Source organism: Saccostrea cucullata, unplaced genomic scaffold (assembly GCF_032062105.1).
Source record: "Saccostrea cucullata isolate Sc308-1 unplaced genomic scaffold, CSIRO_AGI_Scuc_v1 ctg2763, whole genome shotgun sequence".
NCBI lineage: Eukaryota > Metazoa > Mollusca > Bivalvia > Ostreida > Ostreidae > Saccostrea > Saccostrea cuccullata.
The window spans coordinates 77,479-99,886 of NW_026941358.1; the positions used below are offsets into that span (position 1 = coordinate 77,479).

General features: G+C 32.5%; 1 protein-coding gene across 1 annotated transcript; it reads left to right on the forward strand.

Annotated features, from left to right (window-relative positions):
* Positions 1–172: 172 nt before the first annotated feature.
* On the forward strand, positions 173–21,320 carry LOC134257686 (protein DDB_G0287365-like). Its single transcript, XM_062740278.1, has 24 exons — positions 173–334; positions 1,740–1,959; positions 3,706–3,863; positions 4,105–4,285; positions 4,708–4,887; positions 5,492–5,713; positions 5,856–5,960; positions 6,109–6,245; positions 8,277–8,349; positions 8,829–8,947; positions 11,398–11,531; positions 12,780–12,849; positions 13,756–13,893; positions 14,693–14,822; positions 15,437–15,500; positions 16,764–16,799; positions 17,063–17,197; positions 17,428–17,608; positions 18,185–18,400; positions 18,523–18,722; positions 19,847–20,014; positions 20,363–20,531; positions 20,742–20,810; positions 21,245–21,320. Exons 1-24 carry the CDS (start codon positions 194–196, stop codon positions 21,272–21,274), a joined length of 3,276 nt encoding a protein of 1,091 aa, XP_062596262.1. The 5' UTR covers positions 173–193; the 3' UTR covers positions 21,275–21,320.
* The last annotated feature ends 1,088 nt before the right edge of the window (positions 21,321–22,408 follow it).

The window sequence follows — 22,408 nt, forward strand, 5'->3', positions numbered from 1 at the left end:
GACAAATTCTAGATTCGATACCCTTTCGTGCTCTGCGCCCATTCACGGGTCAACAATCACGGGAAAGTATAAAGCTCAGCGAAAACGAGAATTCACTTTCACAAACGTTACGAACTTTTGTAATAGAGGTATTTAATTACACGGGTCTCAGGTGCTGAGGACACTTAAAAGGAGTAAAAAGTCATTGCAAGTGATGGCGGGCAGCAGATTTACTGTGTTACTTTTAGGTTTTTGCGGCATTGCTGCAGCGCAGATAAGTCCGAACTTTTGTCCGCACGAACAACCAAGCGTTACGTACAAGGCCTGGTCTTCCGAAACTAGCTGGGATTCAGGAGTGAGTAGTTGTTTTTTTTTTTTTTTTTTTTTTTTTTTTTTTTTAAATCAAAATGGGCTGGCAATGCGTCATGTAAAAATTATTGTGTGTGCATTTAAAAAAAACAAATTCTGATTGAACACTTTATCTTTATGCACTACATTATCGAATGTGCATTATGCATTACAATACCCATAGGTTAAAAATATATATAATAATTGTAATAAATTGCAATTTCATTAAATAATTGACCATTATGCAAGAATAAAAAAGGTAATATAATTCAATATACCGAAGAGTAATGTTAAAATTTCACTTACGTAATATTACATTTGTAAATACAAGCTTCGATTCAGCTCTGGTTAAAATTTCACTTCACAAAATATTTCGATCTGCTTTGAAATCCTGATAAACGAAAGCTTTCTGACTGGAATCTGGCGACAAAGCTTGCTTTGTACACTTTGTACACTGTACCTAGATATTTTGATAAATTCCACAAAAATACCTGCATGGCTTTTTTGTTATACTTAATTTGTAAATCGCAAGGGCCATGCAAAGTTGTAGTGATTTTGAAATTAATCTACTGCCCAAAATTCAAATTTTAAATGTTGATTTGTTGTACGTTTTTGTTACCTATGCAAGGTTAATATTGATTTAAATTGAACATAAAGATCATTTGACGGGTAATTCAATATAAAAATAATCATTTCAAAAACATTGACCTTGATACGAATAGGTAAAAGTAAATTAAAAACAATTTTTATAGATATTAAATTTGTGAAGCATGCATTAATATATTTAATCCTGTTTTAATTTCTTTAACCATGTTTAGCGAAACAGAGCTCGTTGATTTATTTTCAAAGGGAAAAATCCCTCTACTTGACCATTATATTTTTTTATTACAAAGTAATGAATAAATAGGAATTTGAATCACTAATACAATTTCAGTTTAAGGAACGGAAAATTAATGAAAAATAAAGCGTAAAATTACAACAGGCATTATTTTAATATACACATGTACACAGATGTAGGATAAACTTGAGTTATATCGCATTTTTTCATGATTTATACAAAAGGAAGAAGAGCCAAGTGCGCTTCTCACAAAATATCCGCAACTGAATTGAATGTGTGTATAATTTTTAAATGTACAATTCAGAAAGAAAAAAAACATAATCTGAATTTAACATTTTGTTGAGGTTTGATCACAGAATATTTGAAACAGAAACAAACTAAAGGTTTGCAGCAAAAGTACAAAAGAGGAAGTCAACTTTAGATTAAAAGTAGAACTAATAAATGATTTGAACCAATCTAATTAAAATTAGATCTTTGATCCGCTCCAGTAGCGATTTAACTAGAGAGGATCAAAGATCTAATTTTAACTAGATTGGAATTGAACACATCATGACTGCTATTTTTCTCTTAATAGAAAGTGCCAGACGCTAACACTGACGTAGCATTAAATGACGGAATCTATCTTGTTGACACGTCGGTTGACGTCAAAAGCATCACCGTTGGCAAGGACGCCACCTTAGTGTTTAAGGATGTAGACCTTAAGGTCAGGACCCGCTATATCCTGGTCCGTGGTGCGCTTTATCTCGGCTCGGAAACGTGTAAACTGAAAAGCGTCATTGATATTACACTTTACGGTAAGTTTGAATGTTACTGCAAATATCTATTTAACGATTATAGTAATATGATAATTAGATAATTAAAAGAAAAATAGGGATATTTCTATTACAAATATACCCATGTATACACTACTTGGTGGCCCAGAGATCAAAAGAGTCTGAAATATCCGACGTTTTTCAAGCATATTTTACAACTCTGATGTTTGACGTTTTCCTGGTGCGTCAAAAATCAAAATTGACATTGTGAAAAACGCCTGGAAAACGTCAGATATTATGGATTACATAGGCTCAACGTCGAGGTTCATGTCAATATTGTAGAAAAATTGACTCATTCAATAGTAAAGATTCTAAATCAGGTTACAAGAGTTAAGTTGCGTGTAGTAAAATTTTGAGGTAAAATCCAATGGTATTGTTTGTTTGAAAATTATTGTTGTGTCCTGCACTGGCATTAACATTTTCATATTGGAGGAACGTACAGTTTTGGGGAAAAGTTTCCAGGTCCTAAACAATGCCATTTAAAAATTGCACAAAGGATGTATTCGCTTTGACAAAAGAATTGACCTATAGGAGAGAACAATTTTCCGGAAAAAGTGACATTGAATAATTAATCTTTATTTGTTGTTTTCTACGGTATATATGTCTAAATTTTTCAAATTTGTATTTTTTACCTAAAAATTATTATTTATAACCTTACAATAAACCTCCAAAGTTGGCCTAAACACCATTTTGTCCGATAAAGCGTTGATTTTTGCATGAATTTTGGCCAAGAAGTCCTTCAGGGCAGGCCTGCCCCTAAATAAAGTTGTGATATTTTGATAGGTTTGGATGTAAGGATTAATTTAAGATAGGATTTTTTTAGGGGCACCCCTGCCCTAGGGTCGAAATTTACAAAAAACCAACAAAAAATAAGGAAACCTGATTTTGATAATCTGCTTCAAATTTATACCTGTAATTATTATAGCCAGATTAGCTCAGTTGATATATACGCAGACTTTTACAGCGTGCACACTAACATTTTAAAGTCGGGGGTTCGAATCCACCTGGTACCACACTTTTAAATTTTTAAATTTTCGCCTTTTCAAAGACTATTTTAATATTTTTTTATAGCCTTGTGTATTTTCCTTCAATTATATATCCTTTATGCATGCCCACTCTTGATATAGGAAACACTAAAGAGATATCAAATCGTAAAATTCCAATGTACAGTTGTCAGTCAGGCGGAACAAACCTCAGTATAAGCACACTTTCTCCGAGGACAAGAATAACTCACTCTGTGTTACTTAATACAGGTTTGAGCTGCGATGAATATCAATTGTATATATTCCTTAGGATTTAATAACATTGATTTTGGCTACATACATATCAGTAACATACTCCTCGGATTTGATTTAGGCCTATATAATTTGCACACATGAATGGAATGTTTTACTACATTCACGGATAAAATTACCTAAACATAAAGAATAGAATTTCAGAGGCAGTAAACATTACCATTATGCTTATTGAGAAGATAAGACAAATATCAATTATTACATTTTGAGATAACAAACTCAGGAAATCAATGAAAGGGTTCCTCATACCTCTACTCACTGAAAAAAAGATTTAGGAAAAACAAATTGTTATATGTATTCAGCCTAATGCCATTAATCAGAACGGAAATCGACAAGGTTTTTGTAGAGAAAAAAACCAAGCCCGGTCCTATAGGTCAAATCCCTATTTATAATGAAGTGATTCTTTCATTCCGACTTACAATTATTTGTTTAGGTGACAAAGGTGATGTTTCCATACCTAGTTTTGGAGAGAAATTTATTGGAGTGGAAAGTGGCGGAGTTCTCCATCTACACGGCTCCGACAAAAGGCCGTGGACAAAACTGACCCAGACCGTGCAGAAAGCAAAGAATGGAGAAATCTCCGATATTTATGTAAGTATCAAGATCTTCTGAAACATTAAAAGTTTCGACAACAACAACAACAACAAAAAAATCAATAAAAAAAAATCAAACGGAAAGGGGGGGGGGGGTCCACCCGGCGGCGTGCTGGTTCTGCCTTTTTCAAAAATATTTCTATTTTCATGCAGTACGTAAATTGTCCATGGTACAAAAATTTGCAACAAATTTTTCGCTACTCTCATAATCATTAAAAACTGTACCTTTATATATCTAGAATGACGACGGTGTCAAAAAAGCCAAGTTCCAAGGAATTGTAATGTATGTCTGGGACGCAACTTCCGGTCAGCTGGAGGAAGCCAAGGGTGTCTACGCCGCGGGTCGGTATACGATTACCAAATCCGGAAATCAGTGCGAGGCGGACGAAGATGCCAAACAGTTTGAAGAAACGCTTAAAGGTATTAAAGATATTTGAAGAAACATTCACATTGAAAAAAAAATTACCAATTCATAAAACCGATTACTTTGGTAACTTCTATATAACTATTATTAAAAAAAAATAATGCCAAGACATGGTATTACAAAGTATCAGACAAGTTCAGTATATAATATACAATCATGTAAATTGTAATATATACATGTATCATTATGGTACCAATTGAAAGTAATAATATATGTCATGATCATTTGCTCAAAACGATATTAATTTTTGAGGTTGTATTCCAATATTTAATTGTTTTTAAACCATGGACTTAAAAATTTTATTATGATCCTTGTAAAAAATGGCGCATTAAAATACAGTATAAGCTTATTGTACATGTACAATATGTCGTTTCATAGAAGATTTTATATATCGTGACAATCTTTGTTTATCTTACAGCTATCCCTGATGGTAAAATTGTTGGACTTGCTTTAATACGACATCTTCTTCATAGAGGTAACGTCAATTACGCCATGTTCTACGAGATCTTTGAAAACTTCGCCTTTGGACAAGTGACGGGCAACAGCGAAATACGGAATCTACGTCTTCATGACGCTTGGTCATTTGTCATGAAGAAAGGTACTTTAAATTATTTAAAACAGCATGTCCAAAGTTAGTCAGGTGAGCAATGTGGCCCATGGACCTCTTGTTCCCTTTTAGATTGAGTTGTTTCTTATTGAATCTCGATCGGCGTGATTCGTCGAGACTAAAGTATGTATTTTTCGTAGCAACGACAAATTTTAAACCTCCAACGCCGAAGAGTTCCTGCAATAGTCTGCTTCAAATATGTTCTATTATGTTCTTTAGAAAAAAAAGGTAGAGTCCTTTGAAACAGACCATTTGTGACCATATAGCAAGTCTTCACCGTCTGAAACTTTCATAGATATAGGATCTCCCGTGATTTGTAGTTTGATATGATTTATTTTATCCTACTCTTGTGCGTTTTTTATCCCCGAGCTTTGGCGAGAAAATTGTAGTCCCACTTAAGTCATGTTTGTGTTATAAACTTAAGAAATTTTGATTTATATTATTTGGACTAGTCTGCTTGACGTACGTTCTGTTAAATAGTGTAATGTTTTATATGAAATCACAATTCGCTTAATTTCAGACATAACAGAAATAATTGCAAATGTTGAATATTTGCTTCAAATTTGCCTCAAATTTACATATCGGTTTTGCTTAGGCGACATCGCTTCCTCCCAAGAGTTGTTTTTGAAGGACGATAAAGTAAAACTCGAGCGAGCTGCTGAGGTCTACCACTATGAGAATAACAACAAATTCACCGTCAGGAGCTGGGTCCACTCTATTCGTCGTGGTGCCTGCTACGCCCGCGGAAAGAGCGCCCAGGCTGACATTGCCGATCCAAAATTATCCCTAACGAATGACGTCAGTTCCTGGAAAGATGGTAGGTATAAAAACCCGATTTATACCATATTCGTTGCAGAGATGTTAGGATTTGCATTTTTTAAATTAAACGAGTTAAGAGATTAGGTATTTTGGGATTCTTTGACAATGCGGTGTACAAATTCTTGCACATCTGTTTTTAGGCGATGAAGTGGTCCTGCTGTCCACCGATTATGATCCTAAACAAGCTGAAGTGACAACCATTAAGGAATGTACTGAATGTGGACCGAATGAAGCAAGAATCAATCGTAAGTGTTGGAAATCTAAGAGCATAGATTTTTTTTTTTTAGAAATTTCAAATTTTATTTATGAATCGCATTACCATTGTAAAAAATCATAGACTATGGGGAAAATAGATAGAAATTGTAAATTAGTAGCCTTTACTTTGGTTTACAGTTGAGCCAATGTTCACTCACTTTGGACAAATGGTTAATGGTGTCGATATGCGAGGAGAAGTTGCTTTACTTAGCCGTAATATAAAAATCCGAGGGGCTCCGGCTGCCAATAGCAAGACACTTGGGGGACATATCAAGGTACAAATTCCGTTTATTCAGGTTCATCATATATACTGTTAGCTGCAGAACTGTAGCTCTCCAAAAAAAAAATTATATTGACATCTCCGGTCTGTCAATATAATTTTTTTTCGGAGAGCTATAGTTCTGCAGCTAATAGACTGTAATATAATTTTTGACAAATGAAAAAAGTTCTTTTTAGAATATTCACAATTAATGATGAATCGATAAACTTTCTTAAAGTTAAGATGTCCTTGTTATTTTTTATCTCCCTCCAGCCAATAATTATAATTACACACATGTACATAAAAGTGTATTAATCATATTTTTTACGAAAAGAAAATGCAAAAAAGTTAACAAGTATATGGGCCTTAAAATATTTATAATATTTATTTGCTAATTAAAAGAGAGTGCGAGAGCCTTAGGAATTAAAAAAAAATCTCAAAATGTTTACGCCAATCTTCCAAAAGTTTGAAATTCTACTTAATTGTAGACTGTTTTAACGTCAAAATCTCTATTTTTGTCCTTTGGCTTTTAAATAAATTATACTTTGTTCTTTGTTATTGGAGAGTTAAGGCTGTAAGTGGCTTTAAATTGAACTCTGCATCATAAAATTTACAAAAAAAAGGTTGACAAGAAACCAAAGTTACATTTATATGCATTAATCCTATTTGACAGAAAGGGTTTTAAATTAATTTTCTTTGCTAATAGGGACATAAAATTGAATTGACCACTTAAACATAAAAGTTTTAAGCCTGACTTTTTATTCTTATCATGCATCTTTGAACAATGACCTTGTACATGTTTATATTATAAAAGCACTTTTAAAAAATTGACTTGTTTGTTTTGTAATCCACTCCTTGTGTTTCGTGTGCAAAAAATGATAAAACACATGAATGAATATCACAAACTTTTTACAGTATTTGATTTACATGTAGGTATCCAACACAATGTACTGTTTGGTATTTTGAGCCTATACGGTTACGTATAAAAGAAGCATGGATGTTTCGTCTGAAGAATTTTCCTTATCAAAATTAAAAAGAAAAAAAATGCTTTAAAATTCAGCAAACTAATTTTTAAAAAGAACTATACTCCTATAAGGAAGGAGAAAACTTGAGTTCAAAACAAGTTTCTCGGGTTATATTCATCAAAAACAATTCCAGATGAGAAATGTGAAGATAAGGAACAATGATTCATTAAACATCAATCAAACGAACAATAATTGATCTAAGGAAATGTATAAACACTATACAATTATGTGAACGGGGCATATAAACATAGGCCCTCCGAAATTTAATATATGGGATCAGGTACCTATGAAGACGAAGCGTCCCCTGCTGACTGGTTACACCTGCCACTGGACACGAATAATAAAAGGAATGCATGTATCTTCCATATTAGATTAGACTCTCGCTTTAACTGAGGATCGCTTTATAAAGCGGTTGATCTAGACACTGTTCAGTGATACAGTAATCAGTTGTCACCGAAGAAGATGAACGTATGTTATACAGCACTCGCCAGTCCGTAGCTACAAAAATTACTGTATACTTCCTCTAATGCAGGAAAGTTGTACAGGTCAGTGCAGTTTAGAAACTTAAATGCGCGTAACAAAATGCAAACAAGATAATGCAAGAAAACGTACAAGGGTCGCCAGTCCAAGCTGATCTTTCAGGTGTTAGAAATGCGAATAGTACTCCCTGGCGCTGATATCGTAAATAGTGCTATCGAAAATGGCTTATTCAAATGCCTATTTTCGAGTGCTGTTCAGCTTTAATCAGATAGAAGGAATCGGGACATTCCTTTTATGTCGACTATTCTTCGTCCCACAGAGCATTATAAATTATTACAATGAAAGTCACATTGATTTTATAACATTTACATGATACCATGCTCCTGTCTGCTATTCTTATGATTAATGCTGTTTAAATATTAATTGAATCATTCTAAAATTATGAAACTCTTTGCATTTGGTATACCAAATATAACTTGATTTTGTTCTGTCTTCTTGCAATATCGCCACAAAATAAAGTAGTTGTATATGGATTTTTTCAGGTCCTGAGGGGTTTTAAAGAAGCACAGGTGGAGAATGTAGAACTCGTTAACATGGGGCAGTTGGATACACTAGGTATAGACGATAATTAACACTTCCTGTTTACAACACCAACATGACCGTCCATTTAAACTCATAAACATATATTGTTAACAGCATGATCATGAACTGATAGCTTTTACAGTTAACAACCTGAAAAACGTTTACAATTTTTAACAATTACCTATATAAACATTAGCAATTTACAACATGAACATTAACAGTTTACAGCATGAACATGAACAGTTTACATCATGAACATCGACAAAAAATTACAAAGAGCAATTACAGTTCAAAACATGAATTTTGATAGTTAACAACATTTAAAAATTACAGTTTATAAACGGTCTATAACAGTACTGATTTTCTGCAAATGAAAACGTGAACGATTCAATTTTCAACATAACATCAGAATTAATTTTTGCACAAATAACTGCAAAAAATGATAACCATGTGAATATTATCTGTAGTAAATATACACCTTATTCTGGAATGCATTTTTATCTTACTGCTAGGAAATTATCCATTCCATTGGCATATGTGTGGTGACGTCACAAACTCTTACATCCGGGGTAGTGTTATCCGGGACTCCAACGCACGTTGTGTAACAATCCATGGTACCAATGGGGCTATGGTGAGTGTATGATAAAACATATAAAGACAATAAAATCAAAATAAATATGATGAAACCGGTGCATTTGGTATACCCAATATCACTTGATTTTGTCATGTCTTCTTGCAATGGGGGGTTGGAGATGATGGTGGGGTGCTGAAGTCATCCAGAATAAAATTCATATTGTACCATGCCAATTATTATGTTTTCTAAAGTCTTTATCCATCATATGTTCAAAGATTGATAAAAAATCAACATATATTATCAGGATTTGTAATAATCTCGACGAGGTATAATTGCAGGTTTTCCTCAGGGTTCTGTCTTGGGCCCACCTTTGTTTCTGATTTGTGTAAATGTTAATATATTATCAATGTACATGTCCGTACATTATTTGTTGATGACAAGCACTTTAACAATCTTCCATTAAAATACACTAGTAAGATACTGAATATCCGAGTGTAAGTTAAACCATTATTTATTTATATTTAGGAAGTATGGTCAAACAATTGTAATGCTTACCAAAATTCAACCCATCTACGACAAAGTTAACATGCTTTGCACGAGAATATTTCTATTTAATATGCTTCAGTTTCTTTTTATCAAAGGCGACAGAACGATCATGTTCTAAACCATTGACACTTGAGTCGGTTTTTACACCGTCTTTTAAACATTTTTATTTTATTTTGAAGGGGAGGGGGATTCATAACAATCCCACATTTTTTCTCAAAGTAAAGTTACTAATATATATTTCATTTTAGTATAAAAAATTTCATGGCAAATACCCCCCTCACCAACACGCCTACTTTCTGATACAGTATTGTATATTAAATCCCTTTGTTGTTAATGAACTCTCGCCTCAAAATAATATTGGGGAATTCTCCTCTGAGGCCAGTAATTTTTTGAAAGAAAAGTCACCATCTTTTTCTGATAATGCCCAATTAAAAACTGATCCAGCCTGCCTGTCATTTTATTTTTAAACATAAAATATATACAGAAAATTTTTATTAATACAACTGGGTGTTTCTTTACTGCTTTTCATTAGGACTTCAGCAAATGTAAACATGTAAGATAAAATATATTGGATTGCTTAACGAGATTTATTCATGGTATTTGCTGAATCACATCATAAAATGATAATTGCTTTTTTTTTCCAGTCAGTATTATGATTTAATTACCTTCGTAGCACAATATTCACAACAAAAACACAGATATAATTAAAATGTTATTTTACATTTACGGGCATTGAACATTGTGTATTAAAATGGGTACACGAGTAAGCATACAGCATCAAGGCTGATTAGAAGCACGATCCAATGTTAAATCATCCAAAGATATCGTCCATTCAGACTTAAATCAATTGAACTTTTATGTCCTTCACGTTTGGTGATTTTATTTAGATATCTGATTATCATTGAATAATGTTAATTTGAAAATAACCCAAGGGCGTCTGGTGAAGTCGTGACCGACAGTTACAGAAAAAAAAAACGTCATCACAAATCGTCACCTGAGAGATTCAAATTTATCATAACAATTATTGACGTCTATCTCATTGTGCGAAAAATCATTGAACCTTGATTGACTAATTTGTGTGTAGATCAAATACAAAACGGATAGTGAACACATAATAAAAATGACAAAGGTCTTTTGCCAAGTATATTATTCCAGAAGAAATTAAAGTTTCATTATCCTTAATATTATTGCAATAACACATTGTTTATTTATTTAAGGAGTGAGGTTAATAGATGGAACTTCAATCAACAAGCAGTAAAAATGTTGAAAAATTCTTCAATTCAGATACATTTATTTGAGTTGTTAGTCTCAGGTACATTTTAAAGATTGAACCTTTAATGATCTCTAGCGGACAGATGTGTTCGATTTTAGCAAGAGATCTCTGGTGGTAGAAGATCACCTGATTAGTAAATCAGAGGGCCCTTGTTCGAAATCATTTTGTCACCTTCCAGTTACATTTGGTGTTGTACTATGTTCTAGCTCTGTAAACGAAAGGTTAAAAATCTGCCAAGGAAGATCCTGGGTTGGTGGAGGGGGTGAAAGAAGGTGAAGGTTAGGCAAGTTCGATCACCGGTGGCCATATACATGTAGCCCAAGAAATAAAAGTAAAGGGGGAACTGTTGAAAAAATGAATGGAAAGAGGGGATGTTGAAGAAAATTAAAAATGAAGAGAAAAAAATGATGAAACAATATACATGGTCAGAGTTAAGGACATAAGAGCAAAGGGGAAAGTTATGACAAAATGAAAGTTAAGGTAAAGTGTCAAACAAGGCAGAATCAGGGACATTTTTTTTCAGAAATGAAAGTTACTGGAAAGGTTGTTGAAATAAACTTAGAGGAATGAAGTGTTGAAGGAATGAGAATGAAGAGGAACTGTGTTAATGTATTATTGTCTGATTTGATTTGAACATGTATTATTTTGTAATAACACAATGACGGATTGTCATTGTCTGTGTTATAAGGTGGAGAACAATGTCTGCTTTAAAGCTGTTGGACACGGATATTTTCTGGAGGAGGGCGGAGAAGTGAATACAGTATTGAATGGAAACCTTGGGGCTGGAAATACCCGGACAAGTAAACTTACCAAAACAGACGGGTACGTGATTCTGACTTTTCATATTATGCATTATTATTGATGTGTGTAACTTGTATATTTAATTACAAAGACATTATAAATTTTTCTTGTTCCATGCATGATCCAAGTGATTTAATTCTTTTGAAATTGTCGATAACTACGAGTTAACAGTTCCTGACATACCAATGCATGCATTGTTACAACGCACTTTGAAAAATTACGCACTTCGAAATTTTTTTTTCAAAGTGCGTTAAATTTGGGACCAAATTAACGCACTTTGAAAAAATAAAATTTCTTTTCAAAGTGTTTCAATATCGACCATATTAACGCACTTTGAAAAAAATGTCTATAGCTTGGTCAATATTCTTGCAAATCTTAGGTATGATAAATAACTGAACTTGTTTGATAATTCTTCGGTGATGATGTCACTTTAGGATTGGAAAGTGAGCGATTTTGATTTTTCCATGCTTTGAAAATTTTTTCTCTCTTAAATTTTTTACAATTACTGTACTTATTAATTTCAGTTTGCATGCATTTATTGTAAACTAAAACTAGTTCTCTTGTTCTCAATGAGGTTAAATGTGTGCATGTAAATTAAGTTTTTTGAAAGATTTAATTATCATAAAATGATTCTTTCAATTACTAAAATCTAAGTCTATATATTTTTTTGTTTTATACATATTTTTTTTCAAAGTGCGTTAAATGTTCCCGTGGTAAAAAATGTTTATGTTCATTTTTAACGCACTTTGAAAAATTTTTCAAAGTGCGTTGAGTATGTCCCAAATTTAACGCACTTTGAAAAAAATTTCAAAGTGCGTTGATTTTGTCCCAATTTTAACGCACTTTGAAAAAAAAAATTTAAAGTGCGTAATTTTTTCAAAGTGCGTTGCCACAGTGCATTGATTAGTACGATGCATGCATTTATTTTTGGAAACAATTTTGTTCGATTTAAATTGCTCATAGAAATTAAACTACTTAGATTAAAAATGGGTTTTATTATATATAAATCAGTGTATAATATGTCATGCAAAATGAATATTGATGAACATTTTATCATTATTTTTAAAAAAATTTTATGTACAGTCAAACAGTGTTTTTGAATGGCCTTATTGATAGAACCAAAAAAGTGTGCATGTCTACACATTTTTTTGAAAATGTTTTCAGTGACGACGTTTATAAAGTCTTATTGGAATAGTCAAACTGACATAGCAGTGAACTTTAAGAAAAGTCATTTAATAAACATTTTAAATACATGTAATTTAATTGTAGAATGCCTTCAACCTTCTGGATTACGAACCCCAAAACAACATTGACAAACAACGTAGCAGCCGGAAGTGACGTAAGTTTTCAATTGAATGACAATCGTTTAAAGTGATGAAGATTTTATATTATATATTCATATAAATTAGTTGAATCTGATTCGTTGAGAAACATAAAAAATACTATTACCCGCTGAATAATGAAGACACGCCCTCAAACATGGCAGCAGTTTATGGTGCCTGACGACGGGTGATATTCCAAAAAAATATTGGCTGCGCAGAATTTAGGTTCAATGTCATATGTATTTGTATAAACATTCAGTTTAATATAATGAATATTGCATAAATTTAGTTAATTGAAACTTTTCACCCTCTCGAAATGCCTAGGTTGACATTGGTTTTCTTTAGGTAAAAAATTTCATTTTTACACTCAACGACATACAGTCGCCCGCGTGGCGAGATGTGACGTCTACGTTCAAAAACGTACATGTAATAAAGGTTGTGGTGTAATGTGCCTTTTCTAAAAAACATAATAAAATTTACGGTGTTTTTTACTTTTTTTTTTCTTTTTTTTTTTAGAAAAAACAATGATAAAGTCTTCGTTGTTGTATGCTTTTTTCAAAAAATTATTAAACATTATTCAACAAATTGCGGTGGTATGTGATTTTCTTTTAAAAAAAAAAAAAAAAAAAAAAAAAAAAAAAACGATATAGTAAAAAAAAAAGTACTAGGTGTTTTTTTTTTGTTTTGTTTTGTTTTGTTTTGTTTTTTTTTTTGTTTGTTTTTTTTTTAAACGTACAATGAATTCAGTTTGCTGTACAATGTGTTTTATTTTTTTCAAAAACATAATAAATGCAGTATTATATGTGCCTTAAAATCACAATAAAGTTTACTTTCTGAGTACATACCTGCATACCCTCTTATGATGAAGTTTTCGGTCTAGGCCTGTTTAGTTTCTGTTAATTTCTTCTCATATTTATTTCCAGTATGCCGGAATCTGGTACGTATTTCCTGATGAACCCATCGGAGTCTCATATGGAGTGGTGAATACAATGCAGAAAGACGAGGCGAAGCGAACACCCATAAAAGAGTTCAACAATAATGTCGTTCATTCCAACCGTGTGGTAATTTGAGTATTTCAGATGTAGATTACTCTTTTGATACTTTTCTGCTTCAAATTAATATGTAAATTGTATTGTTTATCTATTATTGAAAATGTAATCAATGTGTACTTCTGTCTTATTTAAATCTATTCGTAATTTCTATCTTTATTTGCCTTGTAATCTATGTGGAATTTCTGTCTTATTTTGCCTTGTGTGTATTAGACCTCTCTTTTTTGCCTATAATCTTACTGTAAACTTCTGCCTTGTATATTCTTTCTGTTATAAGTGTTTATATTTCTGTTTTGTAATAGTAATTTTTGCCTATTTTAACTTTTAATCTACATAATGAGTAATTTCTTCCTATTTTGCCTTTTTAATCTATGTATCATTTCTGTCTATTTTTGCCTTGTAATCTATGTGTAATTTTTGTCTAATTTTTCCTAGTCATCTATGGGTAATTTCTTTCTATTTTTCCCATGAAATCTATGTGTAATTTCTGTCTATTTTTGCCTTTTAATCTCTGTGTATTTCAATCTATTTTTTGCCTTTTAATCTCTGTGTATTTCAATCTATTTTTTGCCTTTTAATCTCTGTGTAATTTCTGTCTATTTTTGCCTTGTAATCTATGTGTAATTTCTGCCTATTTTTGCCTTGTAATCAATGTGTAACTTCTGTTTATTTTTGTCTTGTAATCTGTTGGTAATTTCTGCCTACTTTTGCCTTGTAATCTGTATGTAATTTCTGCCTGTTTTTGTCTAGTAATCTATGGGTAATTTCTGTCTATTTTGGCCTTGTTACCTATGTGTATCTTCTGTCCTAGGCCGGACTTTTCTTCGATAGACGCCTACAGAACAACACAGCCTTTGGATGGGGGACAAAATATACCCCTCTGAGTGACCCACTGGATGTGAATTCGGCTCCACAGACTGCCGTCTTTAAAAGGCTGACAGGTAAGATTTTTTAGTAAAACTGATAGGTAAGATAGACAGGTAAGATTTTCTTATTATACTGATAAATAAGATTTATTGGTTAGATTGATGGTTAAGATTTATAGGTAAGATAGATAAGATGGACAGTTAAGATTGATGGATAAGATTGACAGTTAAGATGGACATGTAAGATTGTTAGGTAAGATAGACAGGTAAGATTTAAGTAAGATGGACAGGTAAGATTGTTAGGTAAGATGGACATGTTAAGATTGATGGGTAAGATGGACAGGTAAGATTGATAGGTAAGATGGACAGGTAAGACTGACCAGTAAGATTGATAGGTAAGGTTTTGTTTTGTAATACTGACAGGTAAGATTGATATGTAAGCTAGACATGTATGTTTAACTGGTAAGTTTGTCTGGCTATATTAATAATTAAGGTGGACAGTTAAGATTTAACTTAAGTGGAAAATTTGACAGGTATGATGGATAAATAATACATGTACAAGTACTGAAAGGTAATCTTAACTGGTAAACTTAACTGTAAAGATTGAGAAGAAGGATTTTATTTGTCTGATTAATAGGACGAAATGGATGTTTATGATTCTATCAAGCTTATGGATATTCCACTTTCAGCATACAAGAACGAGATGTTCAATAGTTGGTTTGATGCTTCGAATATTCACGTGACACAGTCCTCGTAAGTAGCTAAAACATACAGTGTAGTTGATAAGTTGATATAATTTTTAGTTCTCCTTGGTTATAGTCCAAGAACTGAAGCAATAGTTAGTGCCTTTCGTTCGTCTAGCTGTAGACATCTTGTTCGAAAAACAATTTTTCATAACACTACTCCTTATGGTTTTCGTTCTGATTTCAGTAAATTTGGTACACAAGTGGGTTTCATTAAGTTACATAATTTGGTCCATCGCTTTTTGATTTTTGTAAACGATGTTGACATGGTTGCTAAAAATAAAATGCAAAATGTAATAATACATTTTTTTTAGACTTTGCGTCCAATTCAACGCAGAATTTAAAAACTTTTTGCCATTATAACACCTTTTGTTTTACTTGATTATAGAATTACAGTATAATAATCTTACACATTGTAAATATTGTTTCCTTTCTCCACAAATAAGTACATTTTTATTTAATGTGGAAATACATATTAAATATTGCAATCAGTGATATATTCTTTACAAAGATCTTGAGTTCCTTTTCAAAATATTCCAGAATTGTCTGTCACTGTAGGTTTTATATTGACCAAGAAAAAAATATTAAAACTAAAAAATACGTGTAGATCTATCATAATCCTTGTTATTTGAAATAACCATAACAATATTTTTTAAAATTTTCGAAAAATTTGCTTGTTTTGAATCATTGCTCATATACTTCAATTATTTTTTTTACACACTTTAGTAAATTGAATAGGATTTTATATATATCTTCAACTTATATGTTAATTTTTTATTATATTTTATTGTAAATTGTTGAGCTACTAGAAATTGTATCTCCCTGTACAAAATTGGAAGGAATAATTATCTATTAACCTCTACATACACAGGTACAAGTAGTAAATTCTACAGTGTATAAGCATAAATTAAATTTATGTAATTTTCGAACAGAATGCAAGGAACACAAAATGTGAAAATGCATGTATACATGTATATATAATTATATATTTTAACGCAATAAAATTACTATACAATTTCGAAACATTAGGAAATGTTATTTATAATAGTAATGAATAAAATCGTAAGAGTTTTAAATATTAATATTAATTCCCTAGATTGATAAAAATTTAATGTCTGAAAGGAAAGGCAACGATTTAAAAAATCAAACAATTGTTGACATTACTGTAAATTTTAGTCCTCAATGAAAAAAAAAGGTGAAAACAAAGAAGAAAATGGCTAATATTCCACTTAAATGTAGAAGAGGACCTTAATTTCAATGATATCCCTTTCAGATTCTCTGACAGTTTGATGTCATTTGCTGTGAGAAGGTATGTTTATACGCTTCGCTGATTCAACATTTGTATTAAATATTTAGATAGTCTTGAAAATTAAATATGAGTATGTGAAAAACAACGCAATGCCATGCCTTAAATAATATTAAGTTAGAAAGAAAATAAATCCATTTGCTCGTCTTAATTAGATATCTGGTTGCTATTTGTATTTCTTAACTAATCCAATGTGGAAATCTTGTGCAAAAGGAATTTAAAAAAAGAACCTGATACAGTTAGACTGTGTTTCTTCCTCTAAACAGAAGCAGCAATGGACCCGATTGCTTGGTTACCAACAGCGTGTTTATGGGGGAATCGATCAACATTGGAGAACCATCTGTTATCAGGGGAAATGGCATGGTCAAGACTTATCCCAGGGCCGTACCACTCAGAATGGCGTAAGAATACATATAGTTATCACTTATTATAAATGTTAAATGTTATTCATAACAATCTAAAACTGAAAGGGAGTTATTCACAGCATGAGAGGTTTATGCACTGTAGAGTTCATCCAGTTACTTATGCCTCTTGTTATCATATTAGCTACACTCATTTTAAAAATGCTGCACTCTTCTTGATGTAGTTAACCGAAAATAATCAAAGTGTTCATCTGATTTTTTTTCTTCAGTAACCAGCCTCGACAAGGCTTTGTGTTCTATGACAAGGCAGTCAGTCTGGAGGACTCTTGGTTTGGTAACTATGCCAGTACAGATGATTATAACGCGGGGGCTCTCGGATTCCAGAGGAACAACATGCATATAACGGCCCATGGAGCATATACCAAAGGACTTCAATGGGGATTTAGTGACGTAAGAACAATTGATTATTTTATCCTGCAACTGCCGTAATGAAAGAACAATTGTATTTCCTGTTTTTTAACTTGTTATTAAATTATTATTTTGGAAAACTAGTTGTTCTTAAATTTGGCATGTCATAAAGAATGTGAGGCCAACTTGCAAAAACATATTGAGTTTGAATAATTTGATTATTTGAAATAATATTACAACTATAGAAGATTTGAATAGTTTATTGAATGCTTGTAAAAAATTTTGAATGATGGTATGTTCTTTTATATCCTATTGGAGAATTTTCACTCATTTAGAGATGTCACCATATATCGGTGAAGGCATTCAATGTATGACTATTACTCAGCACTGAGGACAACTGGGCTCTGAGGTTCTTTAACATTCCAAAGCCTGTCGTAACGCGGGACCTCGGTTTTTAAGGTCATTCCAAAAGGACTCGGAGAAACAACTTTTGTTTCTTTCTTATGGAAAAAAAGTACCGTATGGAACTTGTGAAAACAAAGAAAGATGTGAAGAAACAGTTGCTACCTATTTTTATGCTAATTTTTAGAGGGTTCGATTGTTTTTTTTTATTTATAGGAATCTGAAGGAAATCGTGTTTTTGACGGGAATTCCACTGACCTCGGTTTCACTGCTTTGGACGGAGATGACATAGCTGTCTTTAAGGATGTTGACGGGTCAACCACAGGGACTAAAGGGAGTTTCGTGGTCAAACCATTACCAATCCACTTGACTGAACAGTGCGAGGAAATTGATAACTGGAAAATGGCTATTTGTCCACATGCTTACGGCCAAGTGCGTATTAAGAAATCTTTTTCATCTCCTTCATTTCTTTCATTTTTATTCTGCATTATGTAAGAGGTAATATTATCATTAGAGTTTCTGAATGAAGTCTATCTAGGTATTTACCCTTTCAGGTAAGGGCCAATTTTGACGGGAAAAATGATGACGAGATTACCGTCACGCGAGATGATGATCGAGATGACCCCGTGACGGCAGACAGGAGGTCGTATGCTCCATTCCTGGCTATACTAGGAGGGTCGTATAGTTACCTGGTCCGCTCAAACGCTGATAAGGCGCCGGGCTGGTGGAGATTCGAGTTCTTTGGCTTGTCAAAGTAAATTACTATTAAGGACAGATGATACAAACTCACTTATGTCAAACAACTTGGGCCATGTTAAAATGAATGTTAAATTTCACCGCTTAGTTTTTAATTTTTATTCATAATTTCCCAAAAATTGGTTTTGAAGTGAAAAATATTTGTATAGATTAATAAGGATGGTTTCAGAAGGGTAGACTTTTGAACATACAGAAGGTTTACAATTTCTTTACATTCTAGAAATTTGTTATTTGCATCAATTGCAATGAAATTAGGCCAAAAAGATATATACCTATCCCGCCATCCTTTTTTTTTGTTTGTATCATCTGTCCTTAAAAAGAATAAATTTTAATCACGTAATGATCTGTCCCTTAAATGGCTTACTATGACACCATGCTCAAAGAGACTTGTACTAGATAAATGTTTATAGGACCATCTTTTTGAAAATGTTAAGTTGCTCTCTCCTGACCGACAGGCTTAAAATGACCAGACTGTAAACTTTTTGTACTTCCTACAATATTTTTTTTCAATATTTTTTCCAGAAAATAGATTTTGAAAATTCAGCATTGATGTTTTCATTTTCTGAGAAAATTTTCACGCATATCTATTGGCCTAATTTTTTTTTATCCCGAGTCGGGTGAGGGCAAAGAAACATTTAATAGTTGGCATATAAAATTTCAGTTATCAAGCTAGCTCATACTTCCCTTATACGAAAAAATATCGCTGTCAGTTTATTGCACCACCCAAGCTCTTTCAATAATACACTAGTTGAAAGTCAACCAGATCTTATTCATATCAGGAGTCGTAAACTTTCTTCAGAGTCTATGTAATAAATCAATTTATAAATAAATCAATCACCTGGGAGACTTATCACGGATACATACATGTATTACATTGTAAATAAAATTTAGTAAAATGTACCATGTGACATTTTTATAGATATGTTTGAACTTTAGATTCAATGTTTTAATGTAACAGGTGTAACTGAAGAATATATGTGTTCAGGTAACCAAAACGTCCACTTGACAGAACAAAAACTTTAAACCAAAAAATTTTCAATGTTTCGAAAATAATTCCCGTTGATTACAAACCAAATACACTCATATTCTTTCCTATTGTTTAGATGTTATGCTTTATTTCAGGTCCAATTCTGCTTCTTTGGCTGTGTGTATTCCACGCCAATCGACAGTTAGGCCAGCCATGTTTAATATAGACACTGGCAAATGGGAGAGAGGCGTAGCAGTAGCATCCTATGATGACTTCCAGAAAGGAACTTCTTTCAAAGACTATTTCGTAGACACAGAAGTAGGGTGTGTATTTTGTTTAGTGCCTTTGCTTAATAGATCGAAGTCATGAAAATTTAAAATATGGGGAATGATGAAAAAATGAATAGATCAAATTGCATGAATTTTATGAGCTGAAAAGCACTTTAAATACAGTCAAACTTGGTTATCTCATTGACAATACAGTCAGACTTGGTTAACTCGAAGTCAATGGGTACCATAGTAGATATCCGTAGGGTTCATAGTATCAGGGGTAAACACCAAAAGAATGAGTGGTGGGGACTTCCAAATTCCTTCGACATATCCGTGGTACTCAAGAAGGAGTGAATGAGATATTATAGATAATTCAACTGCTTATTTAAGCTTTATGTTTAGTGTTATATTCCTCAAAGCCATGCACGTCCGTGAAGAGGTCGAGGGAGACAGAGGGAACTGTTTAGACAACAAGTGTCCGTTTGTCCACTTTTCCAATAAGGATGGTGACAGAACAGACACGGATTGTAACGACCGATTCTACGCTAAATACAAAAAGGACCAAGTCACAGTGAGTATTTTTTTTAAAATTGCCATAGATTTACACAAAAGGTGACATGAAATTTATGCCTAATCATTATCATTAATATTTCAAGTATTTGACTGTTTTATAAATTAAAGGGTTAAGAAATTTTCTTGCTGTAAACAAATCCCACAATGCTTACAAGAAAAATATAAAGAAATTTAATTTGTATTTTTATCGGTTTTATTTTTTTTCTAGCCTTCACGAAAAAAGAGACAAGCCGCAAGTACTGACAAATTTCCCGCCACACAAGCCGCGCCGCCAACAGTAAGTTTTACGCATGCGCTCACTGAAATCAAATAATACATCATGAAGATGTGTTTGTCTTAGATGTAATTTTTTAAAAAATAGTTTAGAATCTCTAGTTGTAGCTAAAATGATTCGAAAGCACATTACCTTAAGTTTCCATAGAATTCTGTAAAGAATTGTTTTTGTATTGCATTCTCTACCACAGTGTCCCTGAAATGATATAAATTAAAATTTCACTAGCGGAACATTTTGACTTATCAAACTAAATATGAGACATCCACTACATTGTAAAGAATCTTTTCTACATGTAATTATTATACTAGAAAGAGAAACTGAAGAATACCCTAATAAAGCTAAATTTATGTTGTATTTTCTCTAAAAACGTAGATTATAATTTTAACCATTGATTTTGTTCAAACTCCAATAAAAATCTAATTTTTACCATTTTTCAGAACTGGGGAGCTGGATCTACAGCACCATAAATTCTGGATATTTCCAAAGCTTTATTTTTATACGATCAACATTAATAAAATTTTTATGTATATTTTTAATGTCTTTTATTTCAATTTATGAGAATACTTAAACAAGAATAAATGCTTTACATACCGGTAATACTAGATCAGACAAAAAGTATTCACATAATACTTTTCGATATGTTAACCCTATTAATATACAGATTACCAATATGTTATGTCTACAAAATTTCAAAATATGACCCAACGGTTTTTCTGCAATAAATAACATCGATGAAACGATCCACTGGTATTATCGTCAATAAATACTAACTGCATGACCTTTTGCCAGATCGATCGTCGTAAATTTTACAAATTGATTACCATCTTACCTATCCGTTGCATGTTTGATGTCAATGAAATCAAAACTTATTTGCATATGAAATTCGGAATACAACAATATCTTGATAAAACTGGCCAATCACATTGTAGTCAGCAGCAACAAGTGGTCAGTCAACGGAAGGTTTTATGACATATTCGTGATTTGTATAAGAAAAATAAAAGGCTACTCTGCTACTATTGTACTAAATCGCTTTCGGTTTATTCATTATAGGAAGTACATGTACTGTACTGTAGATCACTAAATTTTCGCGACACATTATTTTAGCGAGATAGTCATTGACTCTTGATTATAATTACCGAGACAAAAATTGTGGTTATTGCTCCATTTAAAGCCAATGGATACTATTAAAATAGTATATAGGTGATAATTAAATTTTTGCGAGTGCACTGTCTTGATAATTACGCTAAAAATGAAGTTCTTGAAAATAAATAGTGATCTACATGTCCACATGTAATGTTGTTAACTGCATACTAGTGAACAATCATTTAATGGTCAGTATTGAAAGTAGTATTGCTGGGTCCTGTATTTCATATGCAAAGTGTTTGTAGCATTGAAATCAAACATGAAGTCGATGAGTATTATGAAAATCGGAACACAAATTTTGGCATGCCCTATCAAGAAAACTGTCACGCTCTTGGTAAAAGGATAAGCTACCATTGCATCAAAACTCGTGACCATGATAAATATTTTGGATTGGCTATTGGACTTTTACGAGGAGCGCTGACCTTTACAATTGACGGCTTACTTTTATACTAGGAAAA

Coding starts and splice junctions, on each gene's coding strand:
- LOC134257686 (XM_062740278.1), top strand. CDS start 194: ATGGCGGGCAGCAGATTTACTGTGTTACTTTTAGGTTTTTGCGGCATT. Junction 5,961..6,108: donor GAATGAAGCAAGAATCAATC/GTAAGTGTTGGA, acceptor TTTGGTTTACAG/TTGAGCCAATGTTCACTCAC. Junction 13,894..14,692: donor TCGTTCATTCCAACCGTGTG/GTAATTTGAGTA, acceptor CTTCTGTCCTAG/GCCGGACTTTTCTTCGATAG.